Genomic DNA, 21,599 nt, shown 5'->3' with positions numbered 1-21,599 from the left:
AGTGGCTGGTGCTGCCCAGGACTTTGCCACGAAGGTTTTTTCACAACTGTCAACACAGCCTTGGGACTGGCCAGCACATCTACCTACTCTGTGGCCTTGTACCTACCTAGTCAGGTCTCTCAGTGATTCTTCCAGGGCCCCATCCCAACTCACCACAGACTCCAGGAGTCACAAAGCGGGGGCATCTCTCTTTCCAAAGTCAGAGAAATGAGGGCAACTGAAGAAAAGGGTGAGGTTAACTGTGAGCTTCCTTCCTGATGTGTAAAAGGCAAACCTTGCACCGATTAGACATGGGGCCAACTGGTTCTGTGTATGCACTGTGGCTGCTAGAAAAACTAAATAAAGGGGTTGCAGGAGCAGGGGAAGAGGTGAGCAGCCACTGGGAAGTGCTAGGTCAGAGAGGACCCTAGTTCAAGTGCTAACAGCCTTTCTGCTCCAAACTCTCCCCCTGGGTTCCACAGGTACCCACTGTCCTGAGAACTATGTGTGTAGTTCACAGGCTCAATATCTGTTAACACTGTTCACCAAGTCCTGGGGAGGGAGGTAGACTCAGTGGAGTGTGAGCTTAGTCAGAGGTCTGACTAGAAGCCCGTCTATAATAGGGACTGCCCTGAAACCTTCCTGCCAAGGCATCAGACACTGTTGCAGTAAAACAGAACACAAGCCTTCCTTTCCCCTCCTTAGGGATATTTCCTTTGATATGTGGACTTAGATAATAGCAATTGGGGTTACCCACGTTTCTTTACTGGAGCCATGGGAAAGTCACAAAGTTCACAGAACCTCTCACAAGACGCCAACAGCTGAACGTCCATGAGAGAAGTCTACAAGTTTGGAAAAGGAGCAATGTGAGATCAGAATAGCAGGACCCTGGTATCCTGGCTGGGTGGGTATGTGAAAGGAGCAATGGTCTGCAGGTGGCAAAGCTCCCAAGACTAGGATGTCAGGAAAATGGGTCCACCATGTCACAGCCCTCCTGACTGTCTCCTGAGGAAGTCTGAAGGTTTCTGAAAGTGGTTCCTCAGGACAGGGGGCAGGGAGCAGGGGAGGAGAGACCTGAGGAAATAAGGACATTCAGATGAACTGCCTGGATTATCGAACAAAGGACTTCTGGCCTGATTATATTCAGCATGTTTTCTTTTTCTTTTTTGGCAGTACTGGTGATTGAACACAGATGCTTTATCACGGATCTATATCCCCAGCCCTTTTTATCTTTTATTTTGAGACAAGGGTCACCAAGTTGCCCAGGCTGTCCTCAAACTTGAAATCATCCTGCCTCAGCCTCCTAAGTAGCCAGGGCTACAGGTGCCTGTTTTTTCCACTTGGAGACCAAGGCCACAAACAAAACACACATGGCTCTTTGAAGACAGAAACCAAACCCTGTTTTATAAGGCTGCTTGGCTGTCACCAGCTTCTCTACAGAGACAGGAGGTGCCAGCCAGGCAGGCAGGTGACAGAGAGTGAACCTTCCTCACCTTCTCCCCATCACCACCACCCCGTCAGCCCTCCAGATGCCCATCTCTGCAATACAACCACTTCAAAAAATACTCTGATGAGGGGCAAGGTGGAGGGATAGGGGGTCAGGCCGGTCAGCAGGCTGGTTCCCATGAGGTAGCTGACACTGGTTCTCCTGGGCAGTGGCTGTGAAGGCCAGTCATGGGCTCATAGCAGCCAGGAGGGAGTCACTGATTGACTGGGAAGTGGAGGAAGCAGAAATTCTGGAAGTCCGCCCAGAGTACTTGATCACAGGTAACTTCTGGGAAGGGCTGGGCTCTGTGCTGGTATTCTCATTATCCTTTAAGGAAGTGGGTTTCCTGGGGAAAAGGGGAAGGCCAACTTGAGTCTTCTTGGGCTTGGGCGTGGTCCCGTCTTCAGATGAAAATAGGTTTCCCTTGGAGGAGCTCTGCTTTCTGAAGGAAACAGGTAAGAAAAGATGGCTGAGACACTGTGCAGCGGAGACTAACTTGTGCACTGCCTTCCACATATGGGCCAGGCATTCACATTATGTACTATAGGCCATAATTATATGGACATATTCATAACTATATATTTTATTTACTTGAAGGCTTGAGAGCTCAAGTGCAAATGTTAACGTGAGTGAGTGCAGGAGGCCCAAGGACTTACTACTGCAAGTGGATATGGCTGAAAATGGCTGTAATATAATTCTATGCTCTAGCTCAGCTTTACTGGGCATCCCAAGAGCCACCAGAACAGGATATTGTGGCTACATATATTGATACTCCTACCAAACCCCAGATGGAGAATGCTCAGTCTAGGAAAGGAAGGAAGAAAACTCCCCAAACTCAGCAGCCTTTCCTTTGCTGAAGTAGCACTCACCCCAGCTTGCCAGGCTCCAGTTTGTAGAAGGCACTGAGCACTCCATCACCCTTCGGGACAGTCAGAAGTGATGTCGGCAGAGACCACTGAGAACAAAGGAAGCAAGAGGCAGAAAGGCTAGGCAGAGGTCAGGCAGGAATAATGGGAGCTAAGGACACTTCTTGCAGTTCTCCCATTCCCTGACCTTGAGCCCAAGCGGGGTGAAAGTTTTGGCTCTTGCTTGAGGCAGAAAAAAGGTAAAGAGGCCTGCAGAGCACTTTAAGAAAGGTACCCAAGCAATCCTGAAGCCAATCATTTTCTTGAAAGATAAGGGTCATGAGATACAGAAGCAGGGCCTAGGGGAAGGGCAACACCCTCAGCTCTTTTGATATTTTTTTGTCTTAAGACATGGTCTCACTAAGTTGCTGAGGCTGGTCTCGAACTTGAGCTCCTCTGCCAGGCTATCAAGTTGTTGAGATTACAGGAATGTGCCACAACCAGCCATGCCTTACTTTTAATATAGGAGAGGGTAGGGTCTAGGAAAAAGCTGTTTTCCCTGCCCTGGCATAACTCACCAGTGGAGCAGAATCAGAGATGACTCCTGTGTGGAACCCTTTGTAGCACCAACTCCGAAGTAGATCTACTCCTAGGGCAAGATGAGAGGGGTTTGGAAATTAGTAGGGAGGAATCAACTGGCCCATTTATCGTTCTGAAGGTCCATTTCTTGGTTTAATGGGATTTAATCTCTCACTAAAAGTAGCTTCCTATGGGTAGGGAGGGCACATCACCTTTGAGCTTGTTGCCATGGTACTTCTGTTCCCACTGAGTGGTGAGAATGTTGAAATAGCGTGGCTGCTCAAAAAAGCGGAGATAGCGAGAAGAGATTCGAGAAGGAAAAATTCGTTCAAATTGACCGCGACGAGAAAACTCATCCTCCATCTCGACTAGAATCCGAACATCATCTGGTGTCAGGACATCCAGCACGGATGCATAGAAGTCCTGTGGTCCGAGGAACAAGGAGGAAGAGGGTGTGGCAGAGAGTGTGAGCAAGAGGCAGAGAATCAAGAAGCTGAGGACAAGAAGCACAGCCCAGGGGTCCAGGTGCTCCAGAACCCTCATAGGAGCACTAGTGTTGCCTGGTGAGCCAGCTCTGTACTCCATTTGTTTCTAAGCCCACTAAACTAATTAGCAAGTGGAGGACAATGCTCCTGACTGGGGTTGGAGGAGCACTGGGGCTCTGAGATTAATTGGTTTGTTGGATGGAGTTGAGATCAGGGTCCGACAACATAGATCCGGCACCAGCATTATCCCCGCTACTCTATCATCGGCTCCCATATCTGCTGAGAAGACCACGCCTCCCAGGCTCTCACTGCACCCCTCAGGGAAAGAAACCGTAAACATGAAGGGCTACAGCTCTGACAAGTGAGCAGAGAGCACTGGCTCTTGAAAAGATGACAGAGGTCATCAGCTCTCTCCCAGAGTAAGGAATATGCCAGCATATCTCTACATGTCACTGGACCCCAGGGTTAAGAAACCCTGCTTTAGAGAGAGGGAAAGCTGGTTTCCCTGAGGTTCCAAATGTTTGGTCAAAGAAGCTTTCTGCTGACACAAGGGAAGGCCAATCTCCTACCTGGTCAGGAATTTTCTGGGTGAGATAATAGGCTTTCTTCATCTTCTGTGCTGTAAAATGTTCTGGTGCCATTCGACATTTGTCCCTGGGAGAGCTGGGCAGGCTAAGGCAAGGAATGGACAAAAAGCAAAGGTATAGTCAGAAGCTTCCCTCCTGAGGAATTCAGAGAGGTCCAACCCAGGAAGACACATTTCCTAGGAGAAGACAAAGACGTGTGGAAAATGTTTGTCACTTGAATGGATCACATTAAAATGCAATCCACTCAAGTAGCCTGACTGAGAGTCATCCAGCACCAACTATCATGGAAGAACTGAGTACAAGATACCCTCTTCTGAATTTAACAAATAAAAGAGGACAATGGAGTAAGCCTAATTGCTGAATACTTTGGTTTAGTTTAATTTAGTGAAAACTTACCACACACCTACTGACTGTATGACGCCGGGCAAGTGACTAAACCCCCACACTTGTGTCATCATTCATGTTACTATGATCAACACTGAGAAAGATACAAGGATGACTGAAAAGCAGCCCTGCCTCCAAGGAGCTTACAGTATAGCAAGTGGAACAAGTTAAATGACAAATAACCACAGGACAGAGTCAAAGTTAAGTCAATAAGGTATAAAGTAGAAAAAGCAAATTTTGTGTCCAGGCAACTTGGGATTTTACTTCAACTTTGTACCACTGTCTAGTTGAATGACCCTGGAAGGGTTATTTAATGTAGGGATCTTTAGTTTCTTCTATAAACTATGATACTAATAGTAACCTTTAGGGTTTACTTACACAGGTGTTTCCTTACACAGCACAGACACTTAATAAACATAAGAGTGGTCCAGTGCTTTGGGGGAATGGAGGAAAAAAAACCACAGTAAGCTGGCTTCATGAAGATGTTGTCTGCAGAGGCTCTGGTGGGTAAAGGGGGGTCTGGCTGAGGAGTATTTCAGAGGGAAGAAACCCCATGAGCCGAGGAAAGGACACTAAGGAGAATGGTAAGAAGCAATGAACTTCTCAGAGAACAAGACTGTTCTAACTAGTCCTAAGGATCCTCCCAACCTTTAGCTTCTGTGAGTGATCTGGTCTGTCAGAGCTCAGGAGCCAGGAAGAGGAGTAGAGAGAAATGCACTCAGGAAAAGAAGGCCAGGCCTCAAATGTCCAGATAAGGAGTTAACTTGGTTCCCAGGCCGTGTGGAGATTCCTGAGTAGGGGAGCAAAATAACCAAACTTACTTTTAGGAGTTCTAATGGCAGGGATGTGCAGATGGACAGGAGGGTCAGACTGAGCACCAAGGGAAACCAAGCAAAAGAGAAGATCCAGAACCCGTTCCTTCTCAGAATCACAATGGGCTATTCATGCAGCCAGCGAAGGCTCAGGGAAATCAGGAGGCTGACCTGCTGCCGGAGCTGCTGGAGCTGCTGGAGCTGCCAGAGCTGCTGGAGCTGGAAATATCCTCTGCATTGGGCAGAACAAATCCCGCCAGATTCAGAAGGTCCCGGATCATCTGGCCTTTGATGTTGATGTCCAGTTGAGAGTTGGAATGGAGGCTTTGGGGAAAAGGATGCACAGTGTGGACAAAGCAACACTCCAAACAGTTTCTGACCCTATGTCCAAAGCAGCACTCTAACAGTTCCTGACCCTATGTCCTTGGCTTCCCTAGGACAAAAGGGGCTCCAATGCCCCAGCGCTCAAACATCATCATGGAAGTTTCATGTCCCAAGATAGTGAATAATTCACCCAGCCTGGTAAGCCTGCCCATGACCTTGGATTGCTAGAGGAAAACGAACAGTAGGGATCAACCTGAAAAGAGCAACTTTTAACAACCCCTCTACATCCTTAAAGAACCTTGAGATAATGGCAAAGAATAAGTGAATGAGCAAACACAGACCATGAAGGTTAAACACAAATTCTAGGGAAGGAAATATCTTCCCCAAACTTACAAGACCAGAGTGACAAAGAGATCCTTAGGATATGGGATGAATTCTATTGCAAGTATAATGAAAATACACCCTACCTTGGGGAAATATTCACTTCCAGGACCCAGGGCTTGAGGTTCTCATCTAGCATGATGTCGAAACCAAAGAGTTCGTGGCAGCTGTAGGGATGCCGCACATACGTCTTGAGCAGGTTGTTGACATAGGGCTCTGATCTGGACACAGGGATAAAGAAGAATTCAGTCCAGCTTCTCCTAAAGGTCCATACTCAGAGCTGCTCTGCCAATGGAGTGGCCTAGAGTGAGGCAGGGAGAAGCCACACAGGAAAAGTGGCTCCTAAGAGATTTATGGGATCCAGACCAACTCCTGAGGTATAAAGTTCAGCAAATGAGCAGAATTTAATTATTCCCTGTCCTTGGAACAGAACCACAGCATGGTGAAAGCCTAGAGGACAGCAGCATAAGGCCAATAAGAAATCACGGGAGCTCCCCAGTAGCAGGCCCCACACCCAGAGTGGCAGTGTAACTCACGAGATGATGGTTTTGACAACAACATCCTTTATCTTCTCCCAGATGGCATCGCTATTGACTCCCTTCTGGTTCAGGTAGTTCCACAAAGCCTTCAGCGCCCTGCAGGGGGAGGAAAAGGGAGTATTTAGGGTAATATTCTAGAAATGAATGATGAAGAAATGAGAAGAACAGGAAATAAAAGGCCTAAAGATAAATTTTTCATATCTCTTCCTTTGACATTCTGAATTGAGATGAACTTGACTACACACAGATCAACTCTAAATTTACAACTGCTTATGTAATCTCCAGTTGCTATAATATTCCACTACTACCAGGCCCCTGAACCTTCCAAGTCCCAGGACTCTACACTCTCTAGGACTTCATTTGACTGGAACACTCTGCCCTCAATACCATTTGTGACCCTGGCAGGCGGTTTCATCTGCATTGGCTTGGTACTCAGTATTCTTTTTATTGACACTGTAGTTGGTCAGATGCATGAACTTGTTACCAAGGCTCTTCATGGAAGGGGAATACCTGGAAACAAGGAGAAGAAAGGCAGAGGTAAGACAGTGAGCAAGCAGAGAATGGATCAAATAATTCCCCAAATCCTGAGAAGGTAAAGGACAAGTACACAGATCTTTTCAGATCCAAAGGACCAAAGAAGTTTATCTGTCAGTAATCACCTCCTTTGTCCCACCTCAGTCCTGCAAATTCAGTGAGGTAGAGAACTTCTCATTCCCTCCTGCCTCCCCCCTCACTAAGAAAAAATCATTAAAACATGTTATTTTCTGTTTGGCATCTTCTAGCTTTCCTCCCTCTGAGGAAAATAAATCCCCCAAATTATGAGGTAACACTTCACCACAATCACATACTTGCAACTGGCAAAGCGGACAAGTCCATCTGAAAAGAGGTAAATCCGTAGAGGATCGTAGGAAGTGACATAAACATAGATCCGCAGATCAAACTTGCTGCCACTGATGAGGTAGGGTTTGTGCAGATACCTGCGCAGAGGAAAGGCAGCTCCCCATTCAGCCTGTGGGGCTTGGTGGGCAGCTAAGTCAGGGCAAAAGTCAGTTCAAAGTCCCCAAAACGAAGACACTAAAACAGTTGGCTAAGGAACGTCTTTAGCAGGGAGGACAAGAGGCAGAAGAACATTGTTAAGAGGGAAACCTACAGGTCAAGGAGAGAGGAAGATGGGGAGAGGGATGTGAGCTACAGATGGGCTCACCTCTGTACCAGGAGGGGCCTGCGCTTGGGGAGTTGACTCCACTTGTGAATGACCTGGATGCCAATGCCTCGAGCTGATGCCGGCTAGAAGGAAGCAGAAAGGAGACGAGATTTGCTCCAGGCACAAAACTATGTTGTTCTATTCTCAGACCACCACCTACTGCCCACTGTGACCCACTCACTGGCTTCACAATCCACTTTTGGCGGCTGTTGCTCTCCCAGGCTTTGCGCAGGAGCTTGGAATCCTGGGGCAGGATAAAGGACTGGGGGAAGAAACTGAACTCCTTCTTGCCAAAGCGGCTCTGCATTCGAGACAGGTTCCGCCACAGTCGGTCCTTCCTTCCAATCTGGAAAGAACCTGGGAAGTGGTTTAGCTACAGAAGGGACAAAAGGTGAGAGCAGGGATAGGGTGAGGTGAGACTACAAAGAAGACAAGCCCCATTAGGTCATTCCAACTTCCTCAGCAGCAGGGCACACTCCTATTCCATATCACTGACAATGCTTTATGGTCCTCATGTATCCAACACTGAGCACTCACCAAAAGATAAGTAAAAGACAAGGAAAGGGCTGGGGTTGTGGCTCATTTGTAGAGCACTTGCCTAGCATGTGTGAGGCACTAGGTTCAATTCTCAACACCACATAAAAAACAAATGAATAAAATAAAGGTATTGTGTCCATCTACAACTCAAAAAAAAAAAAAAAAAAAAAAAAAAGACAAGGAAAAACAACTGTGATTAAGATAGGCATGATATCACCTTGAATGCAAAGAAAAATCTGTTGCAATTTTTTCCATCACAGACTATGGGACAAGAAGAGAAAAACACTAGGCCTTTAGTAAGTCTGGAGATAAGGGGCTCATCTGTTCCAACATGAGACCAGAAATCCTCTTTACAAAAACTCAGCATGGGGTACGGAAGCGATGTGCAGTGGTTATTGGGAAACATCATCTGAAAACAAACATTACATATCAAGGTACACCAGAGGAAAAAGTACCTTTGAGAAGCGGCAACTGGCCAAGACACTGCAGCAGAAGTAGAGTTGTCTGTTAGGCTCTCACCCTACACCCCTCCTTGAACTCCTTTCTCTATAAACCTTCCTCATATCTCTGCAGTTACCCTCTTCTCTCCACATTCACTCTCACCACTACTGACACCACCCTCCTCTTGGCCTAACCCAAAGACCAGGGGAACAGTTCCTCAGAAAGTACCCCTACCTTCTGATGCTCTCGAATGGATCGGAAACTAGCAGACTTCATGTGGTGACCCCAGCAGCCCAGCCAGTCATCATTTCCTGAAGAGGGCAATTGGGAAGTCAGTCCTTCTGGCAGCTCAGTCCCCGAGACACAGAGGGAACAGAAATACTAGGGCCTTTAGTAAGTCTGGAGATAAGGGGCTCATCTGGGCACAGCTCCCTGACTAGGTTTCCAAGACTTGCCATGGAGCTGTCCTACATGAGGCCCTGGGGCCAGGGACAAAACAGTGACATTCTGTCTCCCAACTCCGAGCAACAGGTTCAGTCCAGAGGGCTTCCACAGTTATGCCACCACTATAAGGTTGAAACTTCAAACAGGGTCTCCAGCTGTGCCCAAAGGGAATCCAGGGCTTTCCTCCTACCCAAAGCCCAACTAGTGGAACAAAGAGGACAGGCTCACAGTAAGGCGAGCAACTCACTCTTGCTGATTTTGAAGTGTGATCGCCCGATGGTCTGCTTGACAATGTTGGGGGTCACTGTGCTCATCTTCCACCGGAGGAGCTTCCTTTGCTCCCAGGGGAGTTTCTCCACTGGGGGAAAGGCACAGGATGGGAGGTAGGGCAGGAGTGAGAAGAGCAGGAGAAGTGTGTGGTGAGCAGATGTAAAAGACACTGGTGCCCATCTTTCCTGGGTAGGCAAATCCCTACGAATTGGTCCAGATCAGGGTTTCAGAGGAGCACACTTTAGAGAAAAAAGGGGATTGGGCAGGAATGAGAAGCAAAAAAGGGGAGACTGAAAGAGGAAAGAAACAAGGTTAGAAGGCGTGCGCTAAGTCTAAGATTATGAGGCTGAAAAGGAACAGCTAAAGGACAGGCAAGAAAAGGTCCCCATATTGGACCGATAACCAGGTGAAACCCGAGCACAGTGTGCTAACCACCATAAAAGTCATTCTGGAAGCCCCCTCCCACCTTTATCACCACCTCCCAGGGCTCTTCTGGGCTTTGTCACTTGGGCACATTTACCTCTTTCATCTCGAGTGCCAAAATAGATGGTAGGGGGCACATTGGGGAAGAGACTGTAGATAAGGGCTGGTCGGACAACTTTCTCATGATTGGAATGATGAGGTTTGGTAAGAATCTCTGCACAGTTCCTAAGATAAAAAACAAATGGCAGAGTAAGGAAAAGCAACAGGCCTGAGGTGTCACAGTATTACAGAGGATTCTTTTTTTTTTTTTTTTTTTCCCCTTGGTACTGGGGACCCAGCCCAGGGGTGCTTTACCATTGAGCTACTTCCCCAGCTCTTTTTATATTTTATATTCAGACAGGGTCTCACTAAGTTACTTAGGGCCTTGATAAGTTGCTGAGGCTGGACTTGAACTTGCAATCCTCCTGCTCCAGCCTCCAAAGCCACTGGGACTACAGGCATGCGCCACTGTGCCCAGCTAGATTCTGAAAAGACAAGTGCTCAGTAATTATTTCACGAATTAGGTGTTAGAGTTGACCTACATACAGCTACACCACTGCAAGTCACCTAGAGCCTGGCACAGTGGCGCACGCCTGTAATCCCAGCAGCTTGGGAGGCTGAGGCAGGAAGATCACAAGTTCAAAACCAGTCTCAACAACAGTGAGGTGCTAAGCAACTCAGTGAGACCCCGATTCTGAATAAAAATTACAAAACAGGGCTGAGGATGTGGCTCAATGGTCAAGTGCCCCTGAGTTCAATCCCTGGCAATCCCCGCCCCCCAAAAAAGTAACCTAGAGATAAGATTTTCCAACACTTCATTAGATAATACATCTCCAAAACTTACTGTGACAAGCCACAGGCTGGTAATGTCCCTATGTTCTAAAAGAGGGAAATGAGTCTGAGTAGACACAAGTAGAAAACTGCTACACTAAGACAAAGAGCTAGATCAGGAGAAAAAAAAAATGATATGGATAATCAAAAGAGGAAAACAACAAATGATCAAGGAACAGATACAGAGCTGGGCACGGTGGCACACACCTGTAATTCCAGTGGCTTAGGAGACTGAGGCAGGAGGATCTCAAGTTCAAAGCCAGCCTTAGCAATTTAGGGAAGCCCTAAGCAACTTGGCAAGACCCTGTCTCTTAAAATCTAAAAGGGGCTGGGATGTGATTCAGTGGTAGAGCAACCCTGGGTTCAATCCCCAGTACCCTCCCCCCACCCCCCAAAAAAGAAAAGATGATGATGAATAAGAGGTATAGCAATTCTTTTTTTTTTTTTTTTTTTTTTTTTTGCGGCACTGGGGATTGAACCCAGGGCCTTTTGCTCATGAGGCAAGCACTCTACCAACTGAGCTATATCCCCAGCCCAAGGTATAGCAATTCTTAAAAAGAAAAAGGGGAAAAAAGAAACAATATTTTGCAACTTGTTTTATATTTAAGTTCATGTAAAGTCACAAATAGCTTGTGTACCTGGACTTTCACCTGACAGACTAGCCATACAGTTTTCTGGATCTCATGGGCAAGTAAGCCAGGATGCTGGGCCAGCAGACCAGGGGAATGCCTACTGTTGTTCTAGCAATGGCTCAGTCAGGGCTACCTCAAAGGGTAGCCCTGTCAGTACAACCATCTGTCAGTACAAGCCAATTGACACAGACCACATCTTTAAAGAGACCATATATCTTTGAAAAATAGAGAGAATAGTCATTCTCTACACTGAGCTTCTATGATTCACATATATTATAAAATTTGATTTTTATCATAAAAAGTCACTTTTAGGCTGTGAGTATAGCTCAGTGGTAGAGTGCTTGCCTATCACACAAGTTCCTGAGTTTGATTCCCAGCACCGGGAGAAAAAGGGTCATTTTACCTATTATCATTTTCAGTACAATAGAAATAAGTACTATATGTAAAATAGTTCAGTATTCCAAATCTTAGAGATTTTAATGGATTTTTACTTTATTGGGTCAAGTTAAATACTAACTCCTAGTTTAAAAATTCCAATGAATTCAACCCTATTCTTCATTTCCCAGTTTTTCCTTCAAAGACTGAACATCAGATGTTTAAGATTGTTGAAAATCAAGAAGAATGAGTTAAAATACAGAAACAAAGATAGGAACATAAAAGTCACTCTAGAGAATAGTTCTGGCAGTTTCCCAAAAAACTAAACATGCAACTACCATATGAACAGCAAGTGAACTCCCAAGTATTTATCTCAGAGAGAAAAAGGCTTATGTTCACATAAAAATATGTACATAACAATAGAAAAAAGAAAAAAAACTACATGATTATTCATAGCAGTTTTATTCATAATAGCCAAAAGCTGGAAACAATGCAAATTTTCTTTAATAGATGCATGTTTAAAAACAAACAAAACAAAAACCCTGTGGCATATCTATACCATGGAATACTACTCAGTAACAAAAAGGAATGAACTATTAATACATGCAATTGCAATGACCTGGATTCACTTCTACAGAACATGCTAAGTGAAGAAAAGCCAATCCCAAAAGGTTACATACTGATATTACTTCATTTGTGTAACATTCTTGAAGTGACAAAATTATAGAGGGATTCTTGCAGTGACAGAAATATTCTGCATCTTGCCCTGGTCAATGTCAACATCCTTCGATAATAATAACTACACTACATCTTACTGTTTTTTTGCAACATTTTACAACATGAGGAAAACTGGGTAAAGAATAGAGAATCTTTCTGTTAATTTCTTACAACTGCAATTATCTTAAATTCAAAAGTTTAACTAAAACCAAAGAGGAGAAAGCCCTTGTTAGCTGCCTCTCAAGGGTACTGGACACACCCTCAAAAGACCTGACTTTTAGTCTAGGAAGCCTACAACCTATGATCTTGAAACACTTACGTCACTGGTCCTCGATTTTTTCACCGGACTTGATGACTGCCATTTCTAAAATTACATGATTCTTGGTGCGGGGGAGGAGCAGTAGCAGGAAGTGTAATAAAGCTACTGGTGGGAGACAGGAGGCTGGAACCCAGGAGTCGGGGCCAGTCTGGTAACACAAGATCCTTTCTCACAAAAGTCAACCAACCAACTAATGTGAAGGGGCATGGGGAACTGCTGGATAGAGGAATAAAGGCAGTGTTCTCAAATGATCTTTCTGCTTTTTCAGTAATTGTCAAATATTCTATAAGAAATGGAAAAATCTTATGATAATAGAGGAAAAAGTTAAGATTTTTTGGCAATCCAAAGCATTTTTTATTTTAATCATCTTAATTTTATTTTTGGTAGTGGGGATTGAATCTAGGGGCACTTTGCCACTAAGCTATATCCCCAGTTCTTATTTTTTATTTTGAGACAGGGTCTCACTAAGTTGCTACAGTTGGCTTTGAACTTGTAATCCTCCCGCCTCAGTCTACCAAGTAACTGGGATTACAGACGTGCACCACAGTGGTTTGGGATGCATCAATCTTCATTTTCTTGAAAACCATGTTTAAAGCCTCATACTTGCTAGGAAGGTTTGTAAAATTTATAGGAATTACTGACTCATCAAATGCTTAACACACACCTTGGGTGAATTTCTTTCTTCTTTTTATCCTGAGGTGCTGGGGACTAAACCCCATGGCCTCCCTCACACTTGAATGTGTTCTTACTTTAAACTATATTACCAGATCATGAATTTTATCTTACATATCAGATGACAAATAAAAATTGTGTGGCTGTCATGAAGCAGGCCTACGGATACACACAGACAATTCTTAAGTATGGAAAAGGCAGGACTCCAAACCAATTCCATGCTATATATTTTTCTCTTATGGATACCCATTATCCATAAGATATCTCTTAATCGATACCCATTATTTACAACTAGAAAGAGCTGAGCTTTTTAAAGGATGTTATAAATCCTAAGTAACAATTCACACCTCAGACTCAAGTACCTGTGACAGGACTTCTGTCCACCTTCACAGAAAAGTCCCAATTCTCTCTCTCTCCCACTTTTCAGACTGCTCTGCCTCACCAGCTTGCCTTGGGGCTCTATAGGTAGTACAGCTACAGCCACAGCACCATGGGGACGCAGCTACCCCTGCCCACACTAAACACAGTGTGGAAAGCTTTTTCTCTCAGCTTCCCCTAAGGTAGGCTGACACAAAGAAAAGCAACCAGAGTGGATGCTCCATGTGTTAGATAAGCCTTGACATGTGTGGCTACCTTTTAACTAGAAATTAGAATAAAAATTTTAAACTAAAAAACCACCAATATTCTATATTTGTTTCATTTTTATTTTTTTTTAAAATGTTGATAGACCTTTATTTTTATTCATTTGTTTATATGTGGTGCTGAGGGTCGAACTCAGTGCCTCACCCATACTAGGCAAGCGCTCTACCACTGAGCCACAACCCCAGGTCCCTAAAGTTTTTTTTTTTTTTTTTGTAGTTGTAGATGGAGAGAAATGCCTTTATTTTATTTACTTATTTTTATATGGTGCTAAGGATCGAACCCAGTGCCTCACAAGTGCTAGGCAAGCACACTGCCACTGAGCCACAGCCCCAGCTCTTATATTTATATTTTCTTTTGTATTTTCAGTAGAAATTTTTTTAAAAGAAATTTTATGTTTAGTACTTTCAGGTTTTTTTTTTTGTTTTTGGTTTTTTTTTTTACCATTTCTTTCTTTCTGAATTTTATTTTATTTTTTTATTTTTATATGGTGCTGAGGCTCGAACCCAGGGCCTCATGCATGCTAGGCAAGTGCTCTACCACTGAGCCACAATCTCAGCCCTGGGGTTCTTTATTTATTTATTTTTTAAATTTGTTCTAATTAGTTATACATGACAGCAGAATGCTTTTCAACTCATTTTACACAAATGGAGCACAACTTCGCTTTTCTCTGGCTGTACATGATACAGTCACACCGTTTGTACAACATACATGTACATAGTGTAATAATGTCTGTCTCATTCCACCATTGTTCCCACCCCCACACCCTCTCCCCTCCCCTCACTCCCCACTCCCTCACTTCCCTCTGCCCAATCCAATGTTCCTCCTTTCTTCCCTAGCACCATTATGGATTAGCATCCGCATATCAGAGAAAACATTTGGCCTTTGGTTTTCTGGGTTTGGCTTATTTCACTTAGCATGATATTCTCAACTCCATCCATTTACCTGCCAATGCCATAACTTCATTCTTCTTTAAGGCTGAGTAATATTCCATCGTGTATACATACCACATTTTCTTTATCCATTCATTCGTTGAAGGGCATCTAGGTTGGTTCCATAGCTTAGCTATAAACTGAGCTGCTATAAACACTGATGTGGCTGCATAACTGTAGTATGCTGATTTTAAGTCCTTTGGGTATAAACTGAGGAGTGGGATAGCTGGGACAAATGGTGGTTCCATTCCAAGTTTTCTGAGGAATCTCCATACTGCTTTCCAGAGTGGTTGTACCAATTTGCAGTCCTACCAGCAACGTTTGAGTGTACCTTTTCCCTCAGGGGGTTCTTTTAATACTTAACATAAAAGGACAGATGTGGTGGCACACACCTGTAACCCCAAAGGCTTAAGAGGCCAAGGCAGGAGGATAGCAAGTTTGAGGCCAGCCTCAGCAACTAAGCAAGGGCCTAAGCAACTAAAGGAGACCTGGTCTCAAAATAAAATATAAAAAGCACTGGGGATGTACCTCAGTGGTAAAGCAACCTGGGTTTAATCCCTGGTACCAAAATACAGACATACATATATACATACATATATGGATACACACTCACACACACGTATATATTTTGTGTCAATTATATGTAATTGCATTTGAATTATGTATCAATTAATTTTATAAATAAATATATAAATATATACAATCAATTAATGAAGACAAAGCATTCTGAGGCAAGGGAAATGGTTAGGGGAACAGGAGATTATGGTGGAGAATGTTAAAGGTAGTTTAAATGATCCTTTAATAAGTTCTAAAAAATCTTCCATGCAATGAGTGCTCTCCTTTATAGAGATGTCTTTATAGTCCTGCATTCCTTCCTCTCCCCCAACTCCCCACCTATGCGGAACCCCATAATCATTTGTTTTGCCAAAGGACTTTGTTAAGAGATTGACTTTTTTGGTTCCCTAGTTAGGGATGAACATCAGACTCCATCCAAAGGTATTAACCTTAATTAGGATATTAATCTTAATTTATTATTAGGTTAATATCAGTCTTATTTCCCCAATATAAAACTAACCTCAGAAGGGAGCCAAAGAGCATTTTAAAAGTTCCTATTTGTCTATCTCAGAACCATTTCTGATAATGGGATACATTTTACAATACAAGGTGGCAATTACCTCATGAAGACTGAGAATTTACCTCAAATATGTTTCTTAATTAATTGGTTTATTCATTTCTTAAACACTTCTTGAAAATATTTCTTTTTAGTTGAACAATTTCTTGGAGCCTAAGACCAAATTGCAACCTAAGAAACATGGTACTGTTTTTAAACCCAAATAACGAGTGAGAACTGGTCCCCCACTGCTCCCTGTTCAAAAACTAAAGGAACGAGCATACCAACTGGGGGAAATGAGTCAGGGTTCTTAGGCCAGTTTCTTCATGATCTTGAAAAAAGACCGAAAATGAGTATCTACCAAAGACCTACACCACCGACACTCACCGAGAGATCACTGCCACCGACTCGCTGGGGGAGACAGCACTTAAGGAGGAGCACTCTGAGTCTCCTGGGGGAGGAAAAGCAGAGAAGTTCCCACTGAAAGAGGCTGTCACACACACTCACCAAGCCTAGGCAGTTCTTCCTGGAATATTCTGTGCTCAGCCCTTCTTTGGAAGCCATGACACACCACCCTCTACCTTGACCTGCCTTTCTTGAGCTCAAGAGCAGCAGAGAGAAGACAAAACTGATGGCTCAGGAGGATTAGGGACCAAAAGTCATCCAGAAGCTCCCCGTAAGGCCCCCAAAGTGGATTAATGAGGGTGATAATAGGAATCAAGTGCAGCACACAATTGTGAGCCCCCTTCCCTAGTGAGCTGCAACCAACCCCAACCTGGAGGAAAAGGGTTCCCTACTCACCCTCCTCCTCTTCATTCCCATCATGGCTGCAGCAGTCCTCCAAACTGTCTATTAGTTCTTCTTCTGTATCTTCAGCCTCAACCTGGTCTGGCTGGGGGTTAGTTGCTGAACTAAAAGAAAGAATCATGCCCCCAGCCCAACCAACTCCATAAGTTGTCACAGTTAAGAGTCTCATTCCCCAGTCCTTTTAATTTTTTAATTTCACAGGGTCTTACTAAGGTGATAAGGCTGGCCTCAAACTTGAATTCTTCCTGCCCAAGTCTCCCGAGTCACTGGGATTACAGGTATGTGCCACCACACACAGCTTCATTCCTTTTTTATCTCCAAATGTTTGTTTCCTCCCTGTCGCCAATCTGCTCTCTCCTGCCTGGATCTCACAACTCATTTCTCTTGCCCTCAAAGTTTACATCTAGTCATAGTTCTTTATATACCCCATCTTCACAGAAGCACTATGTCTTCCATTTTCTTTGAAATCCTTCACTTCATAATATGTAAGTGCAAAACAATGCATATAAAATGCCATCAATTAATATTTGGCAATTAACTTCAAATGTTCCAAGGTCGCTCACTGGGAACTCAGAATGACTTGGCAGACCAAGGTTCCAGAAAAGTAACCAGACACAAGAGAAGGAATCAGCTATGTCTATGTCCTCCCGATTGAACAGCTGGCTGTCATACCAGCAATGCCTGGGAACCTGATTTGACTTGGAACACACAGAAAAGTCACAGATTCTAACACTTGGTGGTGGAATTCTTATGTCTTATCTCCAACCTAAAACAGGGGTTAGCAAACTCTTTCTCTAAAGGACAGAAGAGTAAATGTTTTTAGTTTTGCAGGCCATTCAATCTCTTACAACTCTTCAACTCCTCTGTTGTAACAAGATGGCAGCCACTGTAAGGCCTGTGATCCCAGCACCTCAAGGAGGCCATGGCAGGAGGATCTCAAGTTTGCAGTCAGCCTTACCAACTTAGCAAGACCCTAAGCAAATTGGTGAGATCTTATTTCAAAATAATAATAAAAAGGAGTAGGGAGGTAGCTCAGTGTAAAGTGCCCTTGGATTCAATATTCAGTACCAAAAAAAAAAAAACAAAACAAAAAAGCAGCCATAGACAATAGGAAGTAAATGGGCATGGCTACATTTCAATAAAAGTTTATTTTAAAAAGCAAGCTACAAGCTGGATTTGGTCTGCAAGCTATAATTTCCTAATCCTTGCCCCAAAATGAAAGCCAAAAATTCTAAGACAGTTAAAAAATAAAATCGAACTTCAGAGGTACTGGGTCAGTATCACTAAAATGAACCAAAAACATTCTCCAACTTACCCAATATCCCTAGCAGGTGAGCCCAGCTCCCTGCCTTCCTCAAGTTTCTCCTTTCCAGGCTGGTCCAGATGGATGGAAGACAGATGGGTGGCCACTTCAGCTACCCCAAGGGGCTGAAGGGAAGGAGAGGGAATAGGAGGAGTTTTATCTTCTCCAGGTGGTGGGGGGTCAACTACAGACCCACAGGCAGGGCTGGAACTGAGTCCACTGGTATGTGAGGCAAGGAGGTGAATGCTGATCCTTTTGGTACAGAAGACTGTACTGTCCAACCCCAAGGTATCTGAGGCACCAGGGAGGATCCTATCTGATCCAGCATCCTCCTGAGGAAACTGCTGGCTCGCCACAGATTTCCACTGCCTGCTCCTGTTGAGGAGGTTCCACTGGAGGCTGGGGTTCACAAAACAAGACTGTTCAAACTGGTAGCCTTGCCGTGGTATCTTCTCAAAACCTTTTGCAGTCAACTTCCTCACAGCCTCTGTGAAACGAACCTCTTTAGCTGGAGCCTGGGAATCAGAATTGTCATCCAGACCACAGGGATGTGGCTCTGTCCTCAAGGCTAATTTATTCTGGCTATACTGGGAAGAGGCAACACTGGTGGTGGATGTGTTGAGGGAGCTAGGAGTAGACAGAGTAGCCGGGGTGATATGGGCAGTGGCATGTTCTAGGACAGTGCCAGTGCTTTGGGGCACCTTATGATCAACAGGCTGGGGTGCATAGTCTCCTGTACCCCCCGAATGACGCCAGGAGATAGGCTGGACCTTGGGTGAGGATACTGGCTTCAGGCCCTCTATAGCCTGAGATAAAGGCACTTTAGTGCTACTTGGCCGCATGAAGGAATTGTTGTTCAGCATGGGCTTGTAGGAAGAGGACAGTGGAGACGGGATCTTCCCTGAGATGGCAGAGGCCAGGCTCCTCCTTGAAGGGCTTTCCCCAGCTGCTGCCAGTAAGAGGTATGGATCTGTGGATGAGGATGCCATGGGCTGAGCCATGGGGAAGACCGTGGAAGAAGCGGTTTTACTGGCAGTGAGACTGACAGGGAGGCTCTTCTGAGGGAGAGAAAAAGGTTTTTTTTTCTGATCGGCTTGAACGCAAGCAGAAAGACTCCAGTTGCTGGTATGGCTTGTGCCTACTATTGGAGCGACGGTACAGCAGGGTATTGCTGAACAAGTCTGGGAGAGAGTGCAGGTAACAGGAGCTGCTGTGGCCTGCAATGACAGTTGTGGTCCCAGAGCTACATAAAGTGCTGGGGCAAAATAAATAGGCTGGCTGGGGTGGAACCCCCAAGAGGCCTGAGCCCAACCCCGCCGACAGTGTGCCCACGTGCTTCCTCTCCAGCTTCCAGATTGGCTTCACCTGCTGATGGGCCTGTGACCAGACTTTGCACTCTGATGGTTTCTCAGGAGGTGGGGCAGGCACTGTGTCTGAGGAACCACGCTGCTTGAAGTTGCTTCCCCGGCGGAGGCCAATGCTGTAGTGCTCTGCTCCTGCTGAGGCCATGAGGGGCCCACATCATGGCCATGTGGCCTCAGGGCCTGGCTCAGGTAAGATGCCACACATCTCCAGTGGCAACAGCTGCATCCCTGAAGTCTGTCGGCTGCAGGGGAGAGAGGGATGGGAATGCTGTAGTCCTGGGAGGATGGAAACTATGCTAGAGTGGCCCTCAGGTAAGCAACAAGTCCCGCTTCGGCCTTTCTTAGGCAACCAGTCTTGATCGCCATTTGGGGCCCTGCGAGAAGAACACTATGTTTCCAAGGAATTCCAAGTGGTCTTCCTGCTGCCCTCATCCAATCAGACTTTAAGGTTCCACCACTGTGAGGCTGCTCCCTGTATCCGCCTCTCACTCAGAAGGCGTGCTTTCCTCTCCAAAAACAGGTACATCTCTCTGTCTCACCATACACAATTTTCCCTGAGAGGCCACATTCCCTCACCTAAAACCAATGTGGCTGGGAATGAGGCAAGTCTGGAAGTGGCAGAGACAAGCCAATATCTTCCTCCTCACCTACCAGTTCTGAACACTCAAAGATCATCTGAGAATGCATTTGACCTCTATTTCTCCCCAATCTTGCTCTCAGCTACCCCTAGTTTGGCCTGCTTTTCACAGTTAAGCATGACAAATTCAGACAGGAGCAGAGAATTCCCCTGCTAACCTTGGAGTTTATTCTGGAGTTAAAACAAAAATTTCATCTGTTCAAAAATCTTGAAATCATACAGACTTAAATCCCAAGCAACATGTTAACAGGAAAAAGAAGAAAGAAAATGAAACTAAACACCAACATTATTTTTACTTACAGTGACTTTATTCCCAGCAGCCACAATGGGACAGAAGAGTTCAGGGAATGGAGAGGCAAGAGGAGGAGAAAAGTTTTCTTTACTCCAAAGCCCAGACTTCAGTTTGGGTTGCTCTCGGGGACAGAAAGTCTGTCTTCTCATTCATCGTTTCCTCTCATGCAGAATCTCTGAACCAGTCTTGTAGTTCTGAGTCTTAATCTCTTCAGCATGGTCACTCTCTTTCTAAATCAAATTCACAAAATATTCCCCAGTTTTCACAACTGCAGGGAAAGGTGTTTGCTTTCACAGCAGCATGGGAGTGGGGATAACCAAGTCCATCTGTAAGAAATCAGATATCTGGGATAATTCTGAATGGAGTCCTGCTATCCTCATCAGATGTTTCCAAAGAAAGGATGACACCTACAAACAACCTGCAAAAGCCATGTGGACATCACCTTCTTTTCCTGAAAAGGCTGACCTCCATGGATTCTTCCCCAAGGAGAGTACAAAAAGTCACAATGTATCACTACCAATATTCAAAATAATAGTGTGCTAAAAACAGCATAAATGCTGAAACTAGATTTTGAGGTCAGTTTTACCTCAAAATGAGGTGACATAAAATAGATCTCCACATAAGTCCTAACTGTGGAAACTGTAAATGGAACAATTACCCTGTGCACGTATGATAGGGAAGCACACACAACAGGAAGAGGCAAATCCTGCCAAAGACTTCACAAGACTGCATGTGTGCACATGTGTATGAGTTAGGTTATTGTCAAGATTTAGTCCCAACTCAGTCCTCTTTCAGGAACCCACGTCTTGCCCTAGCAATGTAACACAATGGACACACCAAAGTGATAGGAGAAAAAAGTATTAAGGAAATCAAAATTCAGGCTGGTATCCCCTGAAAAACAATCCCACTCAGGACTCCCCATGTGCATCATGCTATCTCAGACTTTCATGCCTTAGTAAGAGCTGGTATAGGCCTTCATGGGTGAAGCATGTAGGAGCACACCACTGCTGCCACATCAATGCCACAGACAACCCCACACTCCCCCAAAGCCACTGGCACTCACTGCATAATACCTCGGGGCTAGGTGACGAGCTCCTCTCTGTCACCACACACTGCTCAGTTTTGCCTGGGTCCCACCATGTAAATCCTTAGTGCTAGGAACATGGACACAAGCAGTCTGATATCCAACTGGCTTGCCTTTTAATCCAA

At 44.8% G+C, this 21,599-nt stretch overlaps 1 protein-coding gene and 1 non-coding gene across 2 annotated transcripts in view; both read right to left on the bottom strand.

Annotated features, from left to right (window-relative positions):
• Positions 1 to 1,362: 1,362 nt before the first annotated feature.
• Positions 1,363 to 21,599, bottom strand: part of Ttll4 (tubulin tyrosine ligase like 4) — a 34,725-nt gene continuing 14,488 nt past the window's right edge. The window contains 20 exon segments of the mRNA XM_047545522.1: positions 1,363 to 1,907; positions 2,335 to 2,420; positions 2,889 to 2,959; positions 3,102 to 3,312; positions 3,944 to 4,046; positions 5,329 to 5,481; positions 5,949 to 6,083; positions 6,399 to 6,497; positions 6,789 to 6,911; positions 7,250 to 7,378; positions 7,606 to 7,688; positions 7,787 to 7,978; positions 8,818 to 8,894; positions 9,275 to 9,385; positions 9,818 to 9,945; positions 16,375 to 16,438; positions 16,789 to 16,898; positions 18,110 to 19,179; positions 19,181 to 19,703; positions 20,399 to 20,620. Coding sequence (XP_047401478.1) covers positions 1,652 to 1,907; positions 2,335 to 2,420; positions 2,889 to 2,959; positions 3,102 to 3,312; positions 3,944 to 4,046; positions 5,329 to 5,481; positions 5,949 to 6,083; positions 6,399 to 6,497; positions 6,789 to 6,911; positions 7,250 to 7,378; positions 7,606 to 7,688; positions 7,787 to 7,978; positions 8,818 to 8,894; positions 9,275 to 9,385; positions 9,818 to 9,945; positions 16,375 to 16,438; positions 16,789 to 16,898; positions 18,110 to 19,179; positions 19,181 to 19,606 — 3,627 coding nt within the window. The 5' untranslated portion in view covers positions 19,607 to 19,703; positions 20,399 to 20,620 and the 3' untranslated portion in view covers positions 1,363 to 1,651.
• Positions 11,049 to 11,122, bottom strand: Trnam-cau (transfer RNA methionine (anticodon CAU)). Its single transcript has one exon. It is a non-coding gene; the product is annotated as a tRNA-Met (tRNA).

Source organism: Sciurus carolinensis, chromosome 3, assembly GCF_902686445.1.
Source record: "Sciurus carolinensis chromosome 3, mSciCar1.2, whole genome shotgun sequence".
In the NCBI taxonomy this organism is placed as follows: domain Eukaryota; kingdom Metazoa; phylum Chordata; class Mammalia; order Rodentia; family Sciuridae; genus Sciurus; species Sciurus carolinensis.
The sequence above is the reverse complement of the archived record's forward strand: the minus strand, read 5'-3'. Positions and strand labels throughout refer to the sequence as shown.